Source organism: Podarcis cretensis (genome assembly GCF_951804945.1).
Source record: "Podarcis cretensis genome assembly, chromosome: 1".
Taxonomy (NCBI): domain Eukaryota; kingdom Metazoa; phylum Chordata; class Lepidosauria; order Squamata; family Lacertidae; genus Podarcis; species Podarcis cretensis.
In genome coordinates, this window is record NC_137170.1 from 92,301,080 (window position 1) to 92,324,465 (window position 23,386).

A 23,386-nucleotide genomic window follows, 5' to 3' on the forward strand; every position below is an offset into this window, starting at 1 on the left:
TAAATATATATTCCTCACAATCTTAAAAACTTATTTTTTTCTCTCGATGTACACAATTTGAAACAGATGTAATCCTAAAATATGTGTTTTAATGCACTTTGCCACCTCTTTGAGCCAAGATCTGCATCTCAAAGTTCAGAGGAATCCAAAGGATTGTTGCGTTCCACCAATGTATTAGTCTAAGACATTTGAATTTGGTTGGTTCATTTAAATGCAGCCTGAACAAAATTTTCCACTGTACTTAGCAATGGTTTTCAAACCTTTTGTCCTCCAGGTACATTTTCCACATAGATCTGTCCACCGTGGGTACCTTTATGTACTTACCTTGAAACCGCTATGGATTACACAGCAAGTTCTGGGGTGCATCTAGGACACATACTTAGTTAACAAATGGGTGTCATTGTCCATTCTTATTCTGAAAGGCAACTCTAAAGTGTCCATTTTCTTATTTCCCATTTATCACTGATACCATCCCTGTAGTTCCACTGATTGCTTTATCCTAGACATGTGTTGAGCTGCTGGCAATAACTATAGAAGTAGATAGAGACTGTGCCTCTAGGTCTAATGAACAGCTTTCTCATTCCCTCCAGCATTCATCCCTGGGTCTGAAACCCTTCATTAATAAGGCCGAAACATCCAGGGAAGCAAAAACCAATATTGATAGTCCATCACTTGGCCTCCCCTTTACCCACCAGTCTGCTGCAGATGCACATTGCAAGGGCAGATTGACAATGAGAGAGAGAGAGCAAGCTCCATCTTTCGAGGAAGCTTGCCCCTCGCCATTATTTGTTGTTATTTATTTATTAAACATATACCGGTAGTTTAGCCTGACTTTTGTTGTATGATCCCAGGGAGAGTTTCAATGCCATTAAAAAAAAAAAAAATCCATTCTAAACAATTAAGAACATTTTTTTATTTTATTTTTTAAAAACCCACTAACATTCATTCATAAAAACTAGCGGTGTGCCAAAAATTGTCCTTTTTAAATAATAATAATAATAAAAAATCCCCATCTATTAATGAGAAAAAAGATTTAATCTGAAAATTCTCAAAGGGTGGAGAGAAAATGCCAGTGACATTCTCATGGATGGGATGCAGAGCTGTGTTGAGCTGACCCTACTTTCAAGGTGGCTGAGGGAGGTCTGTGAGTGTTGTTTTGTTCTGCAAATTATCTCTCCAGGGGTCTGTACTCTGCAGCATTCTTAAGTGCTCATCTTCCCTAAAGACCTCAGCTGGATGGTACACCTGACAGCTTTTTGCTGGTTGTTTTAAAATGAAGTTGTTGGGTTTTTTACTTTTAAAGAAATGCTCGTGGACCATTTTTGGGGGTACGTAAAATGCAAAAGGAAAGACTTCCGTTAAACAGTATTAGTGAGTGCACCAATCTTAGGCGTTTGGTAGCCATCCTCCTTGGCTTCCCACACTTCCATTAAAGCTCAGGAGAAGATGCCACAAAGTAACTCCTCCCATGGTGATTTTTGAGATCAAGAAGGCTGCTGAAGTACAAAAAAAAATCTCAAGTGGAGAGCAAGTGCACCCTACCTTTGGCCACTGTGCAACAAGGCATAATAAAAAACCTCATACCCAGTGAATTCTAAAGTACCATTAGAACGAGACCAAAAAACAGAAGCCACATTTGAACTGAAATAAATCTTTTGATAAACTGGAGGGCAGGTTTCAGCCCAGCAACTAATAAAAATGCTCCTTACAGCTCCCAGTGGCAGCTGCAGCTAATGTCCCATAAATGCCCAGGCAAACAGGCAGGTCTTTTCCTGGTGCCAATATGCTGTAAGCTCTGGCACCAGAACTGCTTCCAGGAGAACAATCCACAATGGGGCACCACCACAGAGAAGACCCTACCCTGTGTCACCACCAGGTGAATCTCCATCAATGGTGTGATAACAAGAAAGGCCTCCCTCTGCCATACCAGCTATAAGGGGTAGGCTGTTATGGGGAGAGACACCTGTTCAGCCATCTGGGCCTCAAGTCATGATTGACCCTCACCAGTTTTACTTCCATCACTGAGTTCTCCTTATCTCCTCTGGAGCTTCCTGCTCCTGTATAAGCTCCCAACCTGAGCTGGAGCAACAAGATTGCCTAGGGCTCCAAGCAAAGTTGCCTTGAGCTAGGGAAATGGGCAATGGATGGTATGTGAGAACCAACCAGAATACGCTGGAGACTACAGAATTGTGGACTAGACGAACGTAGGTCTGATTTAGGAAGGAGACCAGCCCCTGGGACCCTGGCAATTCCGAAACAGGGGCAGGAAGGTGATGGCTTCTCCTGATTGGTTTAACCCCGATGTTCAGAGGCTTAGTGCATCTGCGGACATGTGTCATGAACAAACAAGGTTGCTCTAAATGGCTCACTGGTGATCATTTATCATTTCCATCTCCTGTGCAGTTGGGCTGGGATAGAGAGCAGGTTGGGAGACACAGGTTCGCAATGATTGGGTGCACTGGGTGAGCTCCATGTCCCTAAGGAAAGCCATGCGCAGACCCACCACTGTTGTATTGTTGAGGGATTTGGTGCCTAGTCTGTAACACTGGACGTTTCTCTCTCTTTTTATAATCAGCTTCATAGCCACAATTAAACAGCAATAGCGTCCTGTAGCTGTTGCTAAATATGAAAGCTACAGATTTTGAGAGAACCATCTGGAAGAGAGAAGGAGGAACACTGAGGCAGCTCCAGCTGCTGTTGTTGTATCTAAGTGCCCCCCCCCTTGCAGGTTTCATAACAGGATTAGGCAATTTCAACGTCACACAGGTTACCATGGATACTGTAAATCATTGTCATGAGCAGTTTCTCGGCCGAGGAGTTTATACATACTCAGAAAGGCTTTTCCCCCCCAGATAACTTTTTATTTCTTTTTTTGGCAAGATGAGATGTTTTGGTTCTGAGCTTCATGCTCTCTTCTAAATGGTGTGGACTATGTATTGACTTTGACCAGAAGGGGAAAGAAGAATTGAGGTCTCCTGCCATCTTTTGTCTCCTGTCTCCCCCACTTACAGACCTTGAATCAGGCTTGTTTTGCAAATGAAGCCAAGCTAATCCAAACCTGGGTTAGGCACTGAAAATTTAGGGGTAGTGCTAAATCCTGGATGTGGTAATGGGTGGAGGCAAGTAAGCTGAAGTCCAAGTCAAAGAAGACAGAGATCTTTGTGGGAGGTTCATCCTGCCCCGAGTGAGTGGGGTTCCAGCTGTTCTGAAGGAGATTGTGGGGCTATACTTCACTTATAAGGATCAGGTTTGTAGTTTGCAGATGACAATGAGACACATGTGGTCTCTCTGGAATGGAGAACTCTCTTAGCAGCTTAGGATGGGGTGCCAACTTTCCTGGCTTCAGTTGTGTATCCAAATCCTGGTACCTCCAAGTTGGATTACAACAGTACATGATGCTGCATTGAAAAGGATCTGGAAACATCAGTTAGCCTAGAATGGAAGTGGCTAACCTGGTGTCTTCCAGATGTCCTTGGACCACAACTCCCATCAGGTGAAGTCGACATGTCCAGTGGCCAGGAATTATGGGAGTTGTGGTCAAATAACTTCTGGAGAGAACCACATGGGCTACTCCTGGCCTAGAATGAGACTGTGAGATCACTAACTGGGGCTGGATGATGCAATACAACCCTATTAGCACAAGTGCTTTATCAGGCAGGTTACTACGACATGTACCTACTCAGAACTGAAGATCATCTTGCCAGAGTCTTAAGACATAACAGGAGAGGAGGCAGCAGACATGTAAATGAGGCTTTGTAGGATGATAGTTGGGAGTGAGTTGCACTATGGCCTTTTGGGAAGGAGAAACATGTAGTGGCCATTTTCTCATCTCTGACTTTTACACCATCCTTAGGGAGACATATGGCTTCCTTGATTCCTTCATAGTACCTGCAGAGTCTCATCTGCATGACTGCTACCTCCTTCTGTGTTTCATATTAGGCTCTTATGAGAGCCAGGTCCATAGCTTTACTACTAGCTACCTTTTTTCAATACTCACCCCCAAATACTCACTTACCATCATCTTGACAAAGAGTTTTGGAGAACTCGAAAGCTTGCATGCTATTTTGTTGTGACACAAGAATTCTCTCTCTTTTCCAGTTCTAACCTATCGATACCATGGCTACAAGTGCTGTTCCAAGTGAAAACCTTCCCACGTACAAGTTGGTGGTGGTCGGAGATGGGGGTGTGGGGAAGAGTGCCCTCACCATTCAGTTTTTCCAGAAGATCTTTGTGCCAGACTATGATCCAACTATTGAAGACTCTTACCTGAAGCATACGGAGATAGATGGGCAGTGGGCCATTCTAGATGGTGAGCCACCTATTTTGAATTGATGGGCTTTCATCTGATGCTGCTCAACTTTTGTGTGTGCATAAATTCCATATATCTTATTGATTGCATATTGTCAGAGCTGCCTCTACGTCCCAGCTCACAGAGGACCAATGCTAGGCTGTCGTAATGTACAAAAGTCTTTATTGAAGTTCAATTTCCATTTCAAAGCCGCAGCGCGCAGCCCTACATCTTAAACCCTAGATTGGCGAAGTCCCGTCTGAATCTCCTCCCCTCTGACACCAGTTTAAGATCCTAGCCCTGCTCCACCTTTTCCGCTGCTCTCTTCTCCTCTGGGTCCTCCTGCCCGCTGGGGCATTCCCCTTTCTGGACTCCTCTGACGCTGAGTCGCTTAGCTCCTCCCCCTGCCTCCGGCGGGCTTTAGGACCCGGTTCCCAATCCTCATTCTCTGCTGTCCCACGCTCCTGTACATTTGAACTTGCCTCTCGCGCCAACCCAGTGACCTTCCTCCTGACCGTTACACTACTTCTGTCACTGCTTCCCTCTTCCGGGATACTGGCCGGATCTGACCTCCCCTCCGTTGTCTGACTCTCCGATGGAGGCATGGTCAGCCCTGACTCCTCTCCTCTCCCTGCTGGGGGAGATGCTACTCCCGATACCTGTGACTCTTCCCCCCCACTATGCTCTGGTGGGGAAGCTGGTCCTGATTTCCAACTGCTGCTCTGGGAGTCCCCGCTGGCCCCTTGCTTCTGGGGTGTCCCCCTTGGGACCCCCCTTGCCCTGGCCACCGGCGCCCCCTTCTGTGAATCTTCCGATTCGCTGGAGAGGCTCATGGAATCCCTCGGGCCACTGTCATCTTCTCCTACGCTGCCCTCAGATTCTTCCCCTTCGCTCTCCATCTCCCCTCTTCCCTGTGCTTCTGCTCCTGAACCCCTGACACATATGTTATACAGTATCTCAGTACAGATAAATGAGATGCAAGAATCAAGTGGAGCTATTCCGATTTGCCCTTGGTATTTCTTCTCCAAATGAAAGTTATTTTAATGATAATGATTTAAATCACTGAAGTTTTGGTTTGGGGGATCATGGCCAGAACACACAGGCGTTTGGGTCTTTAATGGAGTGTTTTGCCCAGGTATTCAAAAATATGTTTATCTTGCTAGGCAGCGTGCTACAGAGAAAATATAAAAACCACTGAGAGAGAGAGAAAACATTACAACAGACAAAAAGGCATCAGACAGAATTCAAGCAAAGAACACATACAAAAAGAATGAAACACTTGGATAGAAGTAGATTTTGCTAGAGACAAGTATAATGTGTAGTTAAATTGTGGAACTCACTGCCACAGGGTGTACTGGTGGCCACCAACTTCAATGACTTTAAATAAGGATTGGACAAATTCATGGAGGAGACAGCTATCAGTGGCTATTAGGCATGATGGCTATGCTCTGCCTTCCTGGCTGGAAGCAATGAAACTTCTGTGCTACACCCTCCCCTAGTTCAAATAAAGAAACTCAGAAGTTCTCTCCTACCTGTTGTTCCAGGAGCGTATTTCAGTACCTTAGCATTGTACTGTATTTCTCTCAGTACTGGCTCCAAGACTGAGCAGTGGTATGAAGGTGACATTGATGGTATTTATTTGTTTGCCATGCTCAGTTCCTAGTTTTTCTTCAAGGACCTGAGAGGGGCATATATGGGATTCAATTCTCACAACTATGCTATGGAACAGGTGAGGCGAAGAGAGAAAGAGAGAATGTGGCTTGATCTAGGTTACTCCATGAGCTTTGTGAAGTGAAGATTTGAACCCACGTCTCCTCAAACACCCTCTTTATTAATCCATTGCACCAGCCCTTCAAAGTGTTCCCAAATTTACACAAACTGAAGCCATTCCTGAAATCGACTCAGCTACAGATTCACATTTTGCATTGTTGTTGTCATTGCTGTTTTTGCTTCAGATGACATGTGCACTTGAAAAGCACTCTTGCAGGTCTGAAAAGAAATCCGACCCCCTCTTGAACTTTTACTAGAGAACAATGTAGGAAAATAAAGGTAACCAAGGCAGGCGCTATTCATAAACTTGTGAATTGTTATGCAAGGGATGTTTTTTGATAACCACTACCACTTTCTCTGCATGTAACTATTTTCATCATTTCTCTCCTGGGGCTGTTTGTCCAGTTGCTCACGAACTCAGTGCATTTGTATACATGCAATGTTTATGCACACATGGCTGGAATCCAAGAATTAACCTTGCTACACTAAATTAATTCCACCTTTGTTTTGAGCGGTTTGGATCAAACAACTTGTTTTAGTCTCCTGTTTTCTGCCACCGCTGCTGCAACCACCCAACATCTTCTGTCTATTTGCTGCTGAATCTGATGCTTACAGAGTATTATTATTATTATTATTATTATTATTATTATTATTATTAATTTTGCTAGAGGCCAGTCTGATGCTGGTGCTTCAAATCTGAAGCCAAAGAAAAATGTTTTAACAAGGCAGGCGAACAGTAGTCTCCTGAGCTCACAAGAACCTGAGTACCGGCCCCCCGCAGGCAACCTGTTCCTACAGCCTCCATCCTGATTTGCTTGCACAAAGCTTAAACAGAAGTTAGGCTCCGGCCAATCTTTATTGAACATTCATTGGGATTTGTGTGCAAGGATGTTAGATGACAATGAGCATTCATCCTGGCTTGCTTGCAAGGTGTTTTATATGTCTTCCCATTAATCCTTCATTTGTTCCACACTTTTCACTTCCTAACTGCAAAAAGTTTTGGGGTTTTTTTGTTTGTTTTAAAAGGGGGCTGCAGGGTAGCATTTGTTGCACCATGGTGACAAATCCATTTTATCAACTTCAGCTGTGCAAATCTAAAGTTGCAGCCTGTACTTGCATCCCTCCTTCAAACTACTGACCAAGTGTCAGCACCTTGGTAAGGTAAAGGTAAAGGGACCCCTGACCATTAGGTCCAGTCAGGACTGACTCTGGGGTTGCGGTGCTCATCTCGCTTTATTGGCCAAGGGAGCCAGCGTACAGCTTCCAGGTCATGTGGCCAGCATGACTAAGCCGCTTCTGGCGAACCAGAGCAAGTAAAAAAATGGGAAGGAAGAGGTGTGGATTTTATTTTGTCCTAAAGGATGCTTGGGAGGTACCTTCACAGTCTTTTGATTTCTGGCTGGCATTGTAAGCCTACTTGATTGGAAGCAAATTCCATCAAAATCCCTGAGACTTGAGCAAATCTGGTTAAGACAAGGTGCTATGCCCACAACGCCATAGTCATCTGGGATATTTAGAATTACAATTGTATGCATTTATGCTCTGGTACTAACTCCACAAGTATGTATGCTTCTGTTGGCTCAGAAGTGAATTCCACTTGGGTCAATTTAGCCTTCCCCTAAACAAGTACGTGTAAGCTGGTTGCCTAAATTCTTCCCATAAGTTCTGTCAGCATTTCTTGCTGTGTTTGGCTTGGCCCACCTCCAGATGTGCTCTTGCTTCACACCAAGATCACGCTGGTTCGTCTGCCTCGCTTCTGCAAAGATCATAAAAACAGCTTGGGAATAATCTAACCAGAAGGTTAAAGGGCCAGCGATCATTCTGAAAGCATTCATGCTTGCATAGTCGCTGTCACTGAGAAGCTGGTTCCTGGGTTTCTTGTTTTGTTTTAAAATCTGACTTCTAAACATGCTAAACGGTTAAGGTTTTTGCCTCTATTCTGCTGGCCTTTTTTGCACCAGGGTCAGTGAACAGGTTCCTAGTTGTGCCATCTCTTCTTAGCACTCCAAATCCATGCTTCATCAGAAGTGAAATTATTTCTTCCCTTACAGAGGAGAGGGATAGTTTTGAATCCTAATGTTTGCTTTTTTGTATTAGAATCAATCCCTCCCCTCTCCCCAAAATTAGATCCCTTTCTCTCTGTCTTTGAAGGGGGGAAAGTATTGGCTGTTTCACACCACCCTCACAAGTTGTAAATCTTCTAAGGATTTCTTGTATCATGTGGTATGCCATCACATCATGGCAAATGCAGAATCAGAGCAACAGATCACAAATTAGCATAGCAGCGATTCAGAAGTATTGCATGCTGCTCTGATATTTTATGATACAGAAATTGCAAAGCCTTCCAAATTGGTTTTTTGTGTGTGAGTGTATTCCATAACATGTATTTGACACAACAATAGTGCATTAATAATAATAATAATAATAATAATAATAATAATAATAATAAATTTTATTTATATCCCGCCCTCTCCAGCCGAAGCCGGGCTCAGGGCGGCTAACAACAATAAAACAGTACAAAAGTACAGCATAAATGGATGGATTTACACTGGACCGTCCACACATCATTTTGCTCTATTATTTGTTCTAAGATGCTTCCCCAATGCTGTCTTGAGGGACGAAAAGTAAACCAAGACATTTGTGGTACAAAAAAAAAATTGTGGGATTTCAGTAGGATATCATGGGGATATACACTAATTAGAAATGGAACAGTATTTCCACTTTGAAATTTTGTAGCCACAGAAAGTATTGAAAGCAGGAACATATATAACCACCCCAATACCATCACGAGCACAAATCATCATGAATGCACAATAAAAATCATATCTGAGGGGCTCTAAATAGATAGTGTAAGCATATACCTTACATATTGCTTTTTTAATTTTTAAAGGGGGCGGAGCTAATATCTAGGGGCCTGAATCTGCCTTTACTTTTCACCAAGCAATGAATACAGTGGACCAGATTCAACTAAGTAGTTGTCCTGGCAGAAGCAAGGACAATGAGTTCTGCTAGCGCATTAGGACTTTTCCCGCTCTTCCCCTCATCCTCCCCAAATCGTATTGGGAGAATTGGGAAAACTCCTAGAACAGTATACAGTGGGAGGAAAAGGGAGGTCATTCTGTCTGGCAAGCTTGCACTGACGGAACAATCACCTTAGCGCAACTTGTTGAACTGTATATCTAGTCAAGTTAACTTTGAAAAACAGGTGTAAACTTGCCTGGAGGCCACAGTCTTTGACCTGGAGCCTCTGTGCTCCCTAATCCCAAATATACAGAGGCTGGCTGTGGCTCCATAGTTTGTAGTGGGGGAAAATGCATTCTGTACATGCTCTGAGGCATAAGAACCTCTTTAAGGTTACCAGATCTTTTTCAATGAATCTGGGGACACTTTTCAACTTCATTGGATTTTGTATGGGGACTGGTTTGTAAATCCGGAGACTGTCCCCAGGAAACGGGGACGCCTGGTAACCTTACTTTAGATATTAAGGAGAAAATGTGGTACACCCTTAAGTGTTGAGATTCCTGCATTGCAGGGGTTGGACTACATGACCCTCACAGTCCCTTCCAGTTCTGCAGTAATATGATTCTAACTGTTCCATTTGAAGCTTCATGGGGCGGGTCAAGTTCTAACAAGTCAAAATCTCCCTGCATTTGCAAAGCATTTCAGGATAAAGGCCAAGCTTAGTGCCTTCTCTGGTGTGCTAGCTTTCCAAGTAACCCGCTAGCTTGACACAAGGCAGTTTCAAACAACTCCACTTGTATGCATTCAGAGATTGTCATTGTTCCATGAGAAGACTGTACCACGTGCCATCCCTCGGCACTTAAATCCACTCACAAGGTCTGCCGGAGAAACAAGGGCACGATATTAAAAGAAAGCAATTATAGCATAATTCCTTTTTTTTTTTTCCTTCCTGGGCTTTTGCTTTGCTTTTGCTTAATGGCTTTAGAACAGTCATTCAGGAGTAGCCTTGAGGTCATGCCTTTCTCCGTCTGGCAACAAAGAGTTATGGAAAATAACTTTTATAAGAAGGAAAGAATGTTCTCAACCATTCCCCCCCCCCCAAAGGGTGCCTCAGAATTGGACCCACGCAGACTGCAAATATATGGAGCAGGGTTCACCTTCCCTCCTCCTAGCCAAGGAGAGAAGCTAATGTTTCAGAAGGGGCAGGGTAAAGAATACAAAGACGTCATAATCGTAACAGCAACATTTATTTCACCAAGCGTACACCAAACGTACAGTGGGACTGATGCTTTAAAAAGCAACAACAACTACAGGCCCGTTGAGTTCTCTAGACCAGTATCCTGTTTCTAACAGGGAGTAGCTAAATACTTCTATAAGAACATGAAAGAGCCAAACCTCTGTTGGTTCCCAGGATGGAGGTAGGTAGAAGTAGCCTCTGCTCTGCTCTTCACTACAGGTGTTTGAGCATAGTTTATTTTTCAGAAATATACTAGTGCATCTGACAAAAGTGTACCATGTGAAGCTGCCCTAGGCTTGGACTCTATGGATTATTCCATGGTCCAGGGACTCCTTTGCTGCCTATGTGTTTAACAAAATGCAGTTACACAACATACGATGTGACAGAATGCCCTGTCTAGCTTGGTCCTCAAATGCTGAGGTTTGAGTTTTAATATGAGGTCCAGCGCCGAGGGCCTTCTGACGGTTCCTTCATTGCGAGAAGCAAAGCTACAGGGAACCAGGCAGAGGGCCTTCTCGGTCGTGGCGCCTGCCCTGTGGAACGCCCTCCCATCAGATGTCAAAGCGATAAATAACTACCTGACATTCAGAAGACATCTTAAGGCAGCCTTGTTCAGGGAAGTTTTTAATCTATGATATTTTAGTGTATTTTTGGTTTTTATGGAAGCCACCCAGAGTGGCTGGGGAAACCCAGCCAGATGGGCGGGGTACAAATAATAAATTATTATTATTATTATTATTATTATTATTATTATTATTATTAATACAGTCATATTTTGGTAGTCGAACGCCATGGAATTCGGACGTTTTGGCTTCCGAACGCGCAAACCCGGAAGTGATTATTCCGGTTTGCAAACGTTCTTTGGGAACCCGAATGTATGACGGGGCTTCTGCAGCTTCTGATTGGCTGCAGGAGCTTCATGCAGCCAATCAGAAGCTGCGATTTGGTTTTCGAATGTTTTGGAAGTAGAACGGACTTCCGGAATGGATTCCGTTCAACTTCCAAGGTACGGCTGTACATCCGTAATGCAAAGGGAGAAGAAGATTGTCAGAGGGGAATCTTAACTGTTGCAAGGCTCAAGCCCCCTTTCAGTCTAGTTCTTGGGTTACAGTGGGGTGTTCATCATTGCTAAAACTAATAATCTGGGAGACTTCAGCTGCCATCCTAAGCACATCTGCCACCCTCTTTGCGTGTGACTTCACACATGCACTGAACACATGTAGAGGAGAGCTGGACCCTGCTGCCCTGGCTGCACCCTCCCAACATCCAAATGTTGAGCTGGGCATAGCCATAAGGAGCACCTACATGCATGCACCCTTAAACTCTTTTTACCTTTCTTGGTCAGTATGCAGATGTAGGTAGGGCTGGAGGTGGGGCTGGGCTAGCCATGCACAGCCCCACCTTCCTCCAGCATAGACCTGGCAACGTGTACAAAGGAGGCTTAGCTCTCAAGCAGATATGTTTAGGGCAGGAGAGTCAGGATGGACACACAATTTGGGTGCAGGCCAACTTCTACTTTCTCTTTTCCCTTGCTGTCCCTAGTTCTGGACACGGCAGGCCAAGAAGAATTCAGCGCAATGAGGGAGCAGTACATGAGGACGGGGGATGGATTCCTCATAGTCTACTCAGTCACAGATAAAGCCAGCTTCGAGCATGTGGACAGGTTCCACCAGCTCATCCTCCGAGTCAAAGACAGGTGAGTGCATTTGAGCAGCAAGTACTCTGAACTCCCATGGATTCTTTTGAGGAGTAAAAATGTCGGAGCCCTCCCTCGAGAGACTTAACTTTTTTGTATGGCTCTCGACTGAGTGGACACTGAATTGATTTGCATCCTTACCTCCTACATTTTTTATGACTTTATATTTTTATGACCCATCCTTTAACCCATTAGTTATATTTAAAATATCTGCATGTTGCCCTATGGAGATTTTTTAATGAACAGCATTGGTGTTTCTGATGTGGCCATTCAAAACCAGATTCTCTCTAGCCCGGGTCTCTTGTAACAATAAGATGTCATACCCAGTTATAAAATCTTTGAAAGTGACATCCTCAGTTTTATGCTGCCAGCCAGTGTGTAAAGTATGCTTGTTCACATGTTACATTGAACACAGGTACATTTGGGGGTGTGGCAGAGCTGCTGGAGGGAGCAAGGGAGAGAAATGTTCCCTTCAGTGAGTTTCCTTAAGTTACCTTTGAATCCAAATTCCCCAGTCTCCCAGCAGGGACATGCCTCATCCCACATTGTTCAGGAGTGCCTACTCACCCTCCAGATAAGCTTTTGGGGGGTTACAGGTGACTGCAAATGCAGGGAGGAAGAATGGAAACTATTTCCTCCTTGAATGTAAATTGCCGTCCCAGCATCCAGTCCACTGACTTGTTGTCCTATTTTCTGTGGATTGTTTTTATGTGTACCGCTTAGAAATTTGAATAATTAAGCGGTATATAAACATCATCAATAAATAACATTTATAACTTGAGCAGTCAGTCCATACATTCAGCTTCTAGTTGCTGACAATGACCAAGAAGAGTAATTAAGCAGTGTCCTTGCATGTGTGAACCAGGCCAAAGCTCAGATTTCTAGACTGGTTTCAGGTGTCCACTGCAAGTACATTTGCTATTAACATTTGCTATTTAATGCACCAGCAAAAGATAAGAAAAGTCTTGGTAGATCACCATGGCATTCATTCATGATTTGAATCAAGCTCTGTTCTTCAGTTAAGCAGCAAGTGCTTTGGTTTGTGGTTTCTGTCTTCTTCAGATACTAGAAATAATGTGACACCCAAGAAGCAGGGAGTTTTTGTACTGATGTTCTCTCTTGATTCACTTCTTCCAGGGAATCTTTTCCAATGATTCTGGTGGCCAACAAAGTAGACTTAATGCATTTGCGGAAAATCACCCGGGAACAAGGAAAGGAAATGGCAGCAAAGCACAATGTAAGTATTTTGGTTTATTTCCTGTTTGCATGCACATGTGCCCATTTGTACACCAAACCCACCAAGTATCTGTCTTTTCTGGAATATATGAATATATTTATTTCAGAAATTTCTATGGTGTCTTCACCAAAAATTTCCACAAGGTGGCTTAAAAAAAATAAGATACACTGGTACCTCAGGTTACAGACTCCTCTAACCCAGAAGTAGTACCTCGGGTTAAGAACTTTACCTCAGGAAATTGCTTGCCAGCAGCTCGGCAGCAGCAGGAGGCCCCATTAGCTAAAGTGGTACCTCAGGTTAAGAATGGTTTCAGGTTAAGAACGGACCTCCGGAACGAATTAAGTTCATAACCAGAGGTACCACTGTACTATAAAGACATTGTATGTATTCTAAAAATATACTATCATTGCTTGGGCTACATCAGCAACAAATTTCTATATTTCATATGAATGCTTTTGAATATCCCTTTTCCATGGTCTTCTGTTCTGCTATGTGCTACTGTATTTTATTTGATTATGTTGTGACCCACACTGGGATGTTACAGGATGAAGTGTGGTTTAAAAATGAAGTAGTAATAATAATATAGATGTCCTTGTAAGTACATATGTATTTTGCAGACAGCCATTCCTTCTCCCCAGGAAACTCTGGGAACTGTAATTTTGAGAGGGATAGCAAAGCTCTCTCCAAACTACCCATTCCCAAGTTTCTTTACATGAGACTATGTCAGTTAAACTGGTATAAAACTGATGCAAGGTTATAGTGCAACTATGTCACTAGAGAGCACCTTTGTCAAGTCATTTTCTGCCATGGAATAGTGTACAAAATGTAGCAGAAGAAACCCTGGAACATGTAACCCACCCTCTTCTTGTCCTCATTATCAAGTATCAGTGTGACATGCTCTATCTGTGAACAGCTCTTTAATCTTTCTGAGCTTCTAGTTATTCAAACTGTCTTCAGGCAGATTGGGGAAATAAAAATGAAACTCTATATTTGGTACAAGCCACCTTCCTTCTTTGTTATAATGGAATCCCTACTGTGTAATCAAATGTTTTCTTTCTCGAGAATCTTTACATAAAACCATTTCCCCAATAATATACATATTTAAGAGTTACTGGGCCTTTATTTTCCAGATTCCATATATAGAAACCAGTGCAAAGGATCCCCCATTGAATGTTGACAAAGCCTTCCATGATCTTGTTCGAGTAATCAGGTGAGCCATGATCCTGTTGAGTTGGCCAAATACTGACACAGTTTGCAAGGGTTTAATGAATCTATCATCCACGTGCTAGAAGCAAGAGCTAGTTCATATCTCACTGCTAAATGCCAGTTTTAATATAATGCACTGTTTACATATATATATTTCAGCACACAAATGACCATCTTGGTAGCACAATACTTATCCCAGATCAGTTGTGGAACCATTTGATCTCTCTATCACAGATGGTCCACATGATCAACTCAAATGGCCCATGTGAGCTTGGTCAGCCTTGAGTTCTGATGACATAATGTCATCTAAGCTCAACATGGATCACTGCCTTCCGTGGATCATGGATCACTGCTTTGCCGTGGTGAAGGGGCTTGAATAACTCAGAGAAGCTATGAGCTATGCCGTGCAGGGCCACCCAAGATGGACAGGTCATAGTGCAGCGTTTTGACCAAACGTGATCCACCTGGAGCAGGAACCGGCAAGCCACTCCAGTATCCCTGCCAAGAAAACTCCATGGACAAAGGCAACAGGCATATAAAAGTTATGACTCTGGAAGATGAGCCCCTCAGGTAGGAAGGCGTCCAACATGCTACTGAGGAAGAGCGGAGGACAAGTACAAGTAGATTCAGAGCTGATGAAGCAGCTAGGCCAAAGCCGAAAGGATGCTCAGTTGCGGATATGCCTGGAAGCAAAAGGAAAGTCCAATGCTGTAAAGAAAAATATTGCATAGGAACCTGGAATGTAAGAACCATGAACATGGGTAAGTTGGAGGTGGTCAAAAATGAGATGGCAAGAATAAATATTGACATCCTGGGCATCAGTGAACTAAAATGGACGGGAATGGGCGAATTCAGTTCGGATGACCATCATATCTATTACTGTGGGCAAGAATCCTGTAAAAGAAATGGAGTGGCCCTCATAGTCAACAAAAGAGTGGCGAAAGCTGTACTGGGATGCAATCTCAAAAATGATAGAATGATCTCGATACGAATCCAAGGCAGACCTTTTAACATCACAGTAATCCAAGTTTATGCACCAACCACCGGTGCTGAAGAAACTGAAATTGACCAGTTCTATGAAGACTTGCAACACCTTATAGAAATGACACCAAAGAAGCATGTTCTTCTCATTATAGGGGATTGGAATGCTAAAGTAGGGAATCAAGAGATAAAAGGAACAACTGGCAAGTTTGGCCTTGGAGTTCAAAACAAAGCAGGGCATAGGCTAATAGAGTTCTGCCAAGAGAACAAGCTGGTCATCACAAACACTCTTTTCCAACAACACAAGAGATGACTCTACACATGGACATCACCAGATGGGCAGCATCAAAATCAGATTGATTATATTCTCTGCAGCCAAAGATGGAGAAGCTCTATACAGAAAGCAAAAACAAGACCTGGAGCTGACTGTGGCTCAGATCATCAGCTTCTTATAGCAAAATTCAAGCTTAAACTGAAGAAAGTAGGAAAAACCACTGGGCCTGTAAGATACAGTCTAAGTCAAATCCCTTAAATACACAGTGGAAGTGAGGAACAGGTTTAAGGATTTAGATTTGGTGGACAGAGTGCCTGAAGAACTATGGATGGAGGCTCGTAACATTATACAGGAGGCAGCAACTAAAGCCATCCCAACAAAAAGGAAATGCAAGAAAGCAAAGTGGCTGTCCAACGAGGCCTTACAAATAGCGGGGGAGAGAAGGCAAGCAAAATGCGAGGGAGATAGTGAAAGATACAGGAAATTGAATGCAGATTTCCAAAGAATAGCAAGGTGAGACAAGAAGGCCTTCTTAAACTAGCAATGCAAAGAAATAGAGGAAAACAATAGAATGGGAAAGACCAGAGATCTGTTCAAGAAAATTGGAGATATGAAAGGAACATTTCGTACAAAGATTACCATAATAAAAGACAAAAGTGGAAAGGACCTAACAGAAGCAGAAGACATCAAGAAGAGGTGGCAAGAATACACAGAGGAACTATACCAGAAAGATATGAATGGCTCGTACACCCCAGGTAGTGCGGTTGCTGACCTTGAGCCAGACATCCTGGAGTGTGAAGTCAAATGGGCCTTAGAAAGCACTGCTAATAACAAGGCCAGTGGAAGTGATGGTATTCCAGCTGAACTATTTAAAATTTTAAACGATGATGCTGTTAAGGTGCTACACTCAATATGCCAGCAAGTTTGGAAAACTCAGCAGTGGCCAGAGGATTGGAAAAGATCGGTCTACATCCCAATCCCAAAGAAGGGCAGTGCCAAAGAATGCTCCAACTACCGCACAATTGCACTCATTTCACACGCTAGCAAGGTTATGCTTAAAATTCTACAAGGCAGGCTTAAGCAGTATGTGGACCGAGAACTCCCAGAAGTGCAAGCTGGATTTTGCAGGGGCAGAGGAACCAGAGACCAAATTGCAAACATGCGCTGGATTATGGAGAAAGCTAGAGAGTTCCAGAAAGACATCGACTATGCAAAAGCCTTTGACTGTGTCGACCACAGCAAACTATGGCAAGTTCCTAAAGAAATGGGAGTGCCTGATCACCTCATCTGTCTCCTGAGAAATCTCTGTGTGGGACAAGAAGCTACAGTTAGAACTGGATATGGAACAACTGATTGGTTCAAAATTGGGAAAGGAGTACGGCAAGGCTGTATACTGTCTCCCTGCTTATTTAACTTATATGCAGAATTCATCATGCGAAAGGCTGGGCTGTATGAATCCCAAACTGGAATTAAGATTGCCAGAAGAAATACCAACAACCTCAGATATGCAGATGACACAACCTTGATGGCAGAAAGTGAGGAGGAATTAAAGAACCTTTTAATGAGGGTGAAAGAGGAGAGCGCAAAATATGGTCAGAAGCTCAACATCAAAAAAACGAAGATCATGGCCACTGGTCCCATCACCTCCTGGCAAATAGAAGGGGAAGAAATGGAGGCAGTGAGAGATTTTACCTTCCTGGGCTCCATGATCACTGCAGATGGTGACAGCAGTCACAAAATTAAAAGATGCCTGCTCCTTGGGAGAAAGGCGATGGCAAACCTAAACAGTATCTTAAAAAGCAGAGACATAACCTTGCCAACAAAGGTCCGTATAGTTAAAGCCATGGTTTTCCCAGTAGTGATGTATGATGCTGGACCATAAAGAAGGCTGATCGCCGAAGAATTGATGCTTTTGAATTATGGTGCTGGAGGAGACTCTTGAGAGTCCCATGAACTGCAAGAAGATCAAACCTCTCCATTCTTAAGGAAATCAGCCCTGAGTGCTCACTGGAAGGACAGATCGTGAAGCTGAGGCTCCAGTACTTTGGCCACCTCATGAGAAGAGAAGACTCCCTGGAAAAGACCCTGATGTTGGGAAAGATAGAGGGCACAAGGAGAAGGGGACAGCAGAGGACGAGATGGTTGGACGGTGTTCTCGAAGCTACAAACATGAGTCTGACCAAACTGTGGGAGGCAGTGGAAGACAGAAGTGCTCTGGTCCATGGGGTCACGAAGAGTCGGACACGACTAAATGACTAAACAACAACAACAACAAAGCTCAACATGCCCCTTCCAGCTCAGGCCATTGTATCACCTGATCCTTGAAGGTTGATGCCTTCTGAGATGGTCTAGGGCGGTGACTTTCAAACTTTCTTCTCTCTGAAAACTGGGAGGGGGAAATTATCTGCTAGATAATTTGGGGCAGGTCCTAAGATCCATGCTCAGTGTTCATTGGGTATCATCCAATCGTCTTAAGCCTCCAATCAAACTTACTGTGCTCCTGGAACATTCTTCTACAGCTGCACCCTGATCAGTAATGGTGGGCAAAGTGCCTTTCAAGGAAGAGGACTCATGCTTGAAACCGTAGAGAAGTTTCAAATAAGCTCCAGGTTTTCTCAGAACCCTGCTTAGAACCACTAGCTCAGGGTAATTGTCCATTTCTAAGATGAGAGGTGCTTAGCTCCAATCTAGCCTGAAAGCTGTTGGACTGGGTGTGGGTGCTTAGCTGGGGGAATGAGAAACCAGCTAGGTAGTACAGCCCCTGAGAACGTTCTCTGGAATAGAAGAGACTCCTCAGAACTGGAAATACCTGCTTTAAACCATTGAATCTCATGTGCAACAGTGGCCCAATGTAACATGAACCCATATTCTGCCACATGCAAAATTAGGGAAAGTCCAGTTGGCTTTTATGTAAACAAAAGTCTAAAATATGGGCTTAATGTGCCTCTCTTCTCAACCTTGCCACTTAGCTTGGAAGTTTCCATTACTCTTACTTGTATTACAGTGTCTGGTTTTCCTCTATATCTTATTTTGGCAAAAGTCCAAAAGCACTGGATGTCTTTGTCCATTTATTTAGCTGCCGAGTTGTTTTACTCGCCCATCGAGTGGAAAAAGCACTGCCAGTTCAAGTTGAGAACCCACTGTGGTGGAATGGATGAACCATCAATCTGTCCTGTCTAAACTGGGATTATATTTCCAGTTTGGCTGCAGATTTTCTTCAAGGGGGTTTGTTTGCTGAATTTCTACACAACCTGCCTACTAAAGCTGCAATACTATAATGCTTACCTGGGTATAAGCCCCACTGAACTGGCATGAGTATGAATCTGCTGAAAAATAACTCCACGTGGAAAATGTGCTTCCATGGAAATGGTCACTTTTACTAGATTTCATGGAAATCTAGTTGGAAAACATGTTGTGTGATGCCTCTCCCCTCCCCCTCCCTCAGTTGAGCTGAGGATATAGGCCTGCAGAAACGCTGCCATTATCATGGCCATTTTTCCAAGCAGTATAGAGAAAAGAAGAAATACGTGGTGCTTCCTTCTTCCTTGCAGTCATATCTTTTGCTGATTTATGCCTGTTTCTCAAGAAAGCAGGTGCCACTACCCACTCATCCTAGATCATCTCCTTTGGCAGCAGAAATAGGGAGTGGGTGGTGAGGAGAAGTCGCTTTGGGAGGACAGATGCAAGCTGGAATTGTGCCATGTTGTTTTCAAATCATTTTCCTCATTAGTAAAGCTGGCACTGAGAAGACTCCCTCAGAGCTGAGCTGGTGCAGCCCCCGTGGTTTAAATCTTGCGTCAAGGACAGGCGCACGCACGGCACTGTGGCAAATTGGGCAACATCTGGTTCTGCCCAAAGAATCTTCATCATAAGGATGGCGAAGCATCTGGTTGCTCTGGTTTTCCATTTGCTAATTGTCTTCTAGGGGTCGGCAAAATTTTCAGCAGGGGGCCAGTCCACTGTCCCTCAGACTTTGTGGGGGGCTGGACTATATTGGGGGGGATGAATGAATTACTATGCACACTAGGCAGGCCCCACAAATAACCCACAGATGCATTTTAAAAGGAAACATTCCATGCAAGAGCACCAGGCAGGCCATACAGTATTGTAGTTGATAAAAATTAAAATTATTATTTTTTCTTACCTGCACTGATGATCGTCATTGTTTGAATGGGGGGGGTCCTTGCCTGGGTTTGGTGCTGCATTGCGGCCTGCTGGGTCTCCTGCTGCTGGCACCTCTTCAGCACTTTGGGGGTGGGATGGGGGCCCTCCCGCTAGCAGCGGAGGCCGAATTGCAGCAGCCGCAGCAGCCGCGGAGTGAGCTCTGGACTGCGGGATGGTCTCCAGAGGCCTTCCCACAGTCCAGAGCTTTCCCACCAGCAGCGGAGGCCAGATCACCGCCACACAGCCAGCGGGGAGAGCTCTGGACTGCCCACAGGAGCACCAGGGCGGCGGCTGGAAGTTGAGTGGCGCGCAAGGGCTGGCTCTGCAGAGGGGCTGCTTAAAATGGGGCCCAGCCAGCTCAACCCAGCTCCCTTCCTCCTCTAGGCAGGGTGGGGAAAAGCCAGGAGGAGGGAGGGAGGAGGCGCCACCATGGTGTGTGTGAGGGAGGGGGGGAAATGGCGCAGCCCAAACAGAATCCCCACGGACAGTCTGCAAGCCGGATCCTGAAAGCAATTGGGCCTGATCCGGTCCTCGGGCCTTAGTTCTAGGGCATCACTGCTGTTGGAGTTGATCTGGTGGAGAATGGATCTATGATGCATTTTCATGAGGATCTTTAAAAAAAAATGGCAAACTGCTGAAGAAATTGAAGATTGAATCTAAGACTGGAATAATGGTAAACCAAGAGAGACCGAAATGGACAGATTCATCCATTTCTAACTTGTGAGTGAGAATGCCATCAGTGCCAGATTTACATTCATATAGTAAACCTGAAGCAAGCATCACTTTTGATCCCCTTGTATGAAAATACCTGTGACAGTTCTGCCCCATTTTGCCACAATGCTGTGTGTGTTTCTGTGTCTGATACAGAACTGAAAGCCTTCCTGTTTTACCATTACACCTTTGTATTTTTACAGGTAGAATCCACACTACTTAACCCTTATACAATGATGGTACCTGCTTACCTTATTCCTTTGAATTCTGCTGCCACCATTAAATAAATTCTAAATACTCCCCTGTTCACATATCACTGCACACCCCCACACAGTAGCTGGGTCTAGGCACAGGATTGAGGGCACTTCCAGAGGACCTGCTTATTGAGCGATCAGCTTGATTTGCTAGCAGGGAGATTAGGTGACATTGCGTCAAAGCAAATATTATCCCACAATTTCCACTCCGTTTTCCCGACACTTTCTTTATTGCCAAAAGTCTGACATTCTGGGGAAGCAGGCGTGTTGCACAAGACTTCTCAGTCAACTATAACTTTGCAACAGGAATTTCTGCTATGTGCTTGAATCCTACCCAAAAATTAGTAACAGTCTGGGAGCACCCTAACAGACTGGGAGACTTAGAATCATAGAATTTTAGAGTTGGGAGGGACCCCCAATGGTCATCTAGTCCAACCCCCTGCAATGTAGGAATCTCAACTAAAGCATTAATGACAGGTGGCCATCCAACCTCTGTTTAAAAACCTCCAAGGAAGAAGAGTCCACCACCTCTCATGGGAGTCTGTTCCACTGCTGAACAGCTCTTACTGTCAGAAAGTTTTTTCAAATGTTTAGTCTGAATCTCCTTTCTTGCAACTTGAAGCCATTGGTTTGATTCCTACCCTCCAGAATTTTAAATTTTAATTTAAAATTCAAACAATTTATTAAAACTTGTTTAGAATGTCATATAACAGGCTTGTCTGCAAGTTAGGTGTTTAACGATACTTTGAAATTATCTTCAAAATAAGAGTTACTTCTAAAGAAATCTATTTCTTTGTCCTTTTTCCGTTTGTTTGTTTTTACTAATACCCCTTTTGTTCACAGGCTTTCCAGAGGGCTTTAACCTGAAAGTCTTCCTTCTGGTTAGGGTTCTCTTACTTACACACACACACACACACACACACACACACACACACACACACACCAAACTCACAAGACACAGTTACTGAAGAGGTGACTATGTGTCAGACAGTTTCTTTGCACACTGGCAACTCAAGATCACCTATTTTATTTCTCAGGCCTTGAGAGTAAACTGCAATTCTTTTCTTCTCATGCAGTTAACCAGTTACAAGCCAAACCATTTTTATAGCAGCACAACATAAACTTGCTTAACTTGGGCATCATAAAGGCTGCGTACACACTATTCAAAGCACATGTCCTCCCCGCCTCGAAGAATTATTGTTATTCTGGTTTGTGAATGGTTGCTAGGAGTTGCAACTCAGTAAACTACAGGGCCCATAATTCGGGGGGGGGGGGGGGAATGTGCTTCAAATGAGCTTTAAATGTATAGTGTGTATACAGCCAATATTTCTGCAAAAAAGGACTGGGAGCCTCCCAGCCCATATGTGAATGACGTTGTGCAGATTCATGGAATCATAATGTGGGTGACCATTAATTCCATTCTGCACTGAAAATAAAATGCTATAAATATTATCTTCCTCGTTTTCATTGTGACTCATAAGAAATTCTGCACATTCAATTGGAATTTCATAGGGATGATGTGGCACCTGTCACTAACATGCTCTGCCGTGTCCTTAAAGACAGGTAGCTGATTTTATCCAGTGAGGAAAAAACACGTTGACAAAGAAGTAAGTTCCATTAGTCCAATAGGACATGCTTCCTAATAAGTATGTTTTAAATAGAAAGATCGGTTGCAAACTTAGGTAATAAGGAGAGCTGCTGTTCTTTGTTTATTTCTTTGCTTTCTGTGGAGCAATGCTGATTTGTAAGCCTCTCTCTTTCTTTGAATATCCCTGAAGCTGGCAGTCTCCCTAGCTGCCCATCAGAGCAGTTTAAAAGGGCAACCTTTTCTTTTTAATGCTGTGTTTTGCAGTGTCCTCAACTCTGAGCTGGCCAAGTCACTTTGCACCCTATGTTGTGCATGACCCATTCCCCATTCATCTATGTAGCATTAGCTATAAAGTAAGATCCTTTCCCTCAACTGTCTTCCTATCCATTAATCCGGGGGTGGCGAACTCCCAAGAGACTGTGATCTACTCACAGAATTAAAAACTGGCAGTGATCTACCCCCTTTCGGAGGGTTCAGGGCAAAGATGTTGAGCTTTTTTTAGGGAGAAAGGGGGACAGCCACTCACCAACAGATCGCTGGGGATACAAACAGCCACGCTGAGTAAACTCAGCCTTCAGTTCTGCAGAATTCTATTTTACGCTAAGGAAAGGGACCCAGCGATCAACCACGACCAACCAAAACCTCATGAGGATCTACCAGTAGACTGTGATCGACCTGTTGGGCATCCCTTCATTAATCCATCTCAAAATGGATTTCTGTGCTGCCTTCCCGTCTTCATTAACTGTAGGCCTTTAACTGGAATGGGACATCTGGCATTTGTATATGTCCATTATGCCACACTGACCCATTCAGCCAGGAAGGATAACCCAGCCTTGCCTTGCAGTTGTGTTCTCTAGGATGCTCTGCTAGAATGGAGGCTTTATATGCCTGCCAGCCCCAGTTTTGCACAGAGGAGGCAGCATAGACTCTGCTTCTCCAGCATACAAGCTTTTCAGTCATTGCAAGACTCTTCCGGCTTTTCCTGGCTGGCAGAGAAGGGATGTGAGATAGAAGGAGGA

At 43.9% G+C, this 23,386-nt stretch overlaps 2 protein-coding genes across 4 annotated transcripts in view; both read left to right on the forward strand.

The window, feature by feature from the left end:
* TMEM177 (transmembrane protein 177) overlaps window positions 1-23,386 on the forward strand; it is a 98,786-nt gene that overhangs the window by 38,648 nt on the left and 36,752 nt on the right. The gene's annotated exons all lie outside the window — the stretch shown is intronic.
* The window catches only part of MRAS (muscle RAS oncogene homolog), a 47,316-nt gene that overhangs the window by 20,977 nt on the left and 2,953 nt on the right, over window positions 1-23,386 (forward strand). For 2 of the 3 annotated variants that reach the window (XM_079969512.1, XM_079969513.1), the window contains exons 2-5: window positions 4,099-4,309; window positions 11,799-11,952; window positions 13,090-13,189; window positions 14,320-14,399. In XM_079969512.1, the coding sequence (XP_079825638.1) occupies window positions 4,117-4,309; window positions 11,799-11,952; window positions 13,090-13,189; window positions 14,320-14,399 (527 nt within the window). In that variant the 5' untranslated portion in view covers window positions 4,099-4,116. The remainder of the gene's footprint in view (window positions 1-4,098; window positions 4,310-11,798; window positions 11,953-13,089; window positions 13,190-14,319; window positions 14,400-23,386) is intronic. The other variant, XM_079969514.1, reaches the window with a different exon arrangement.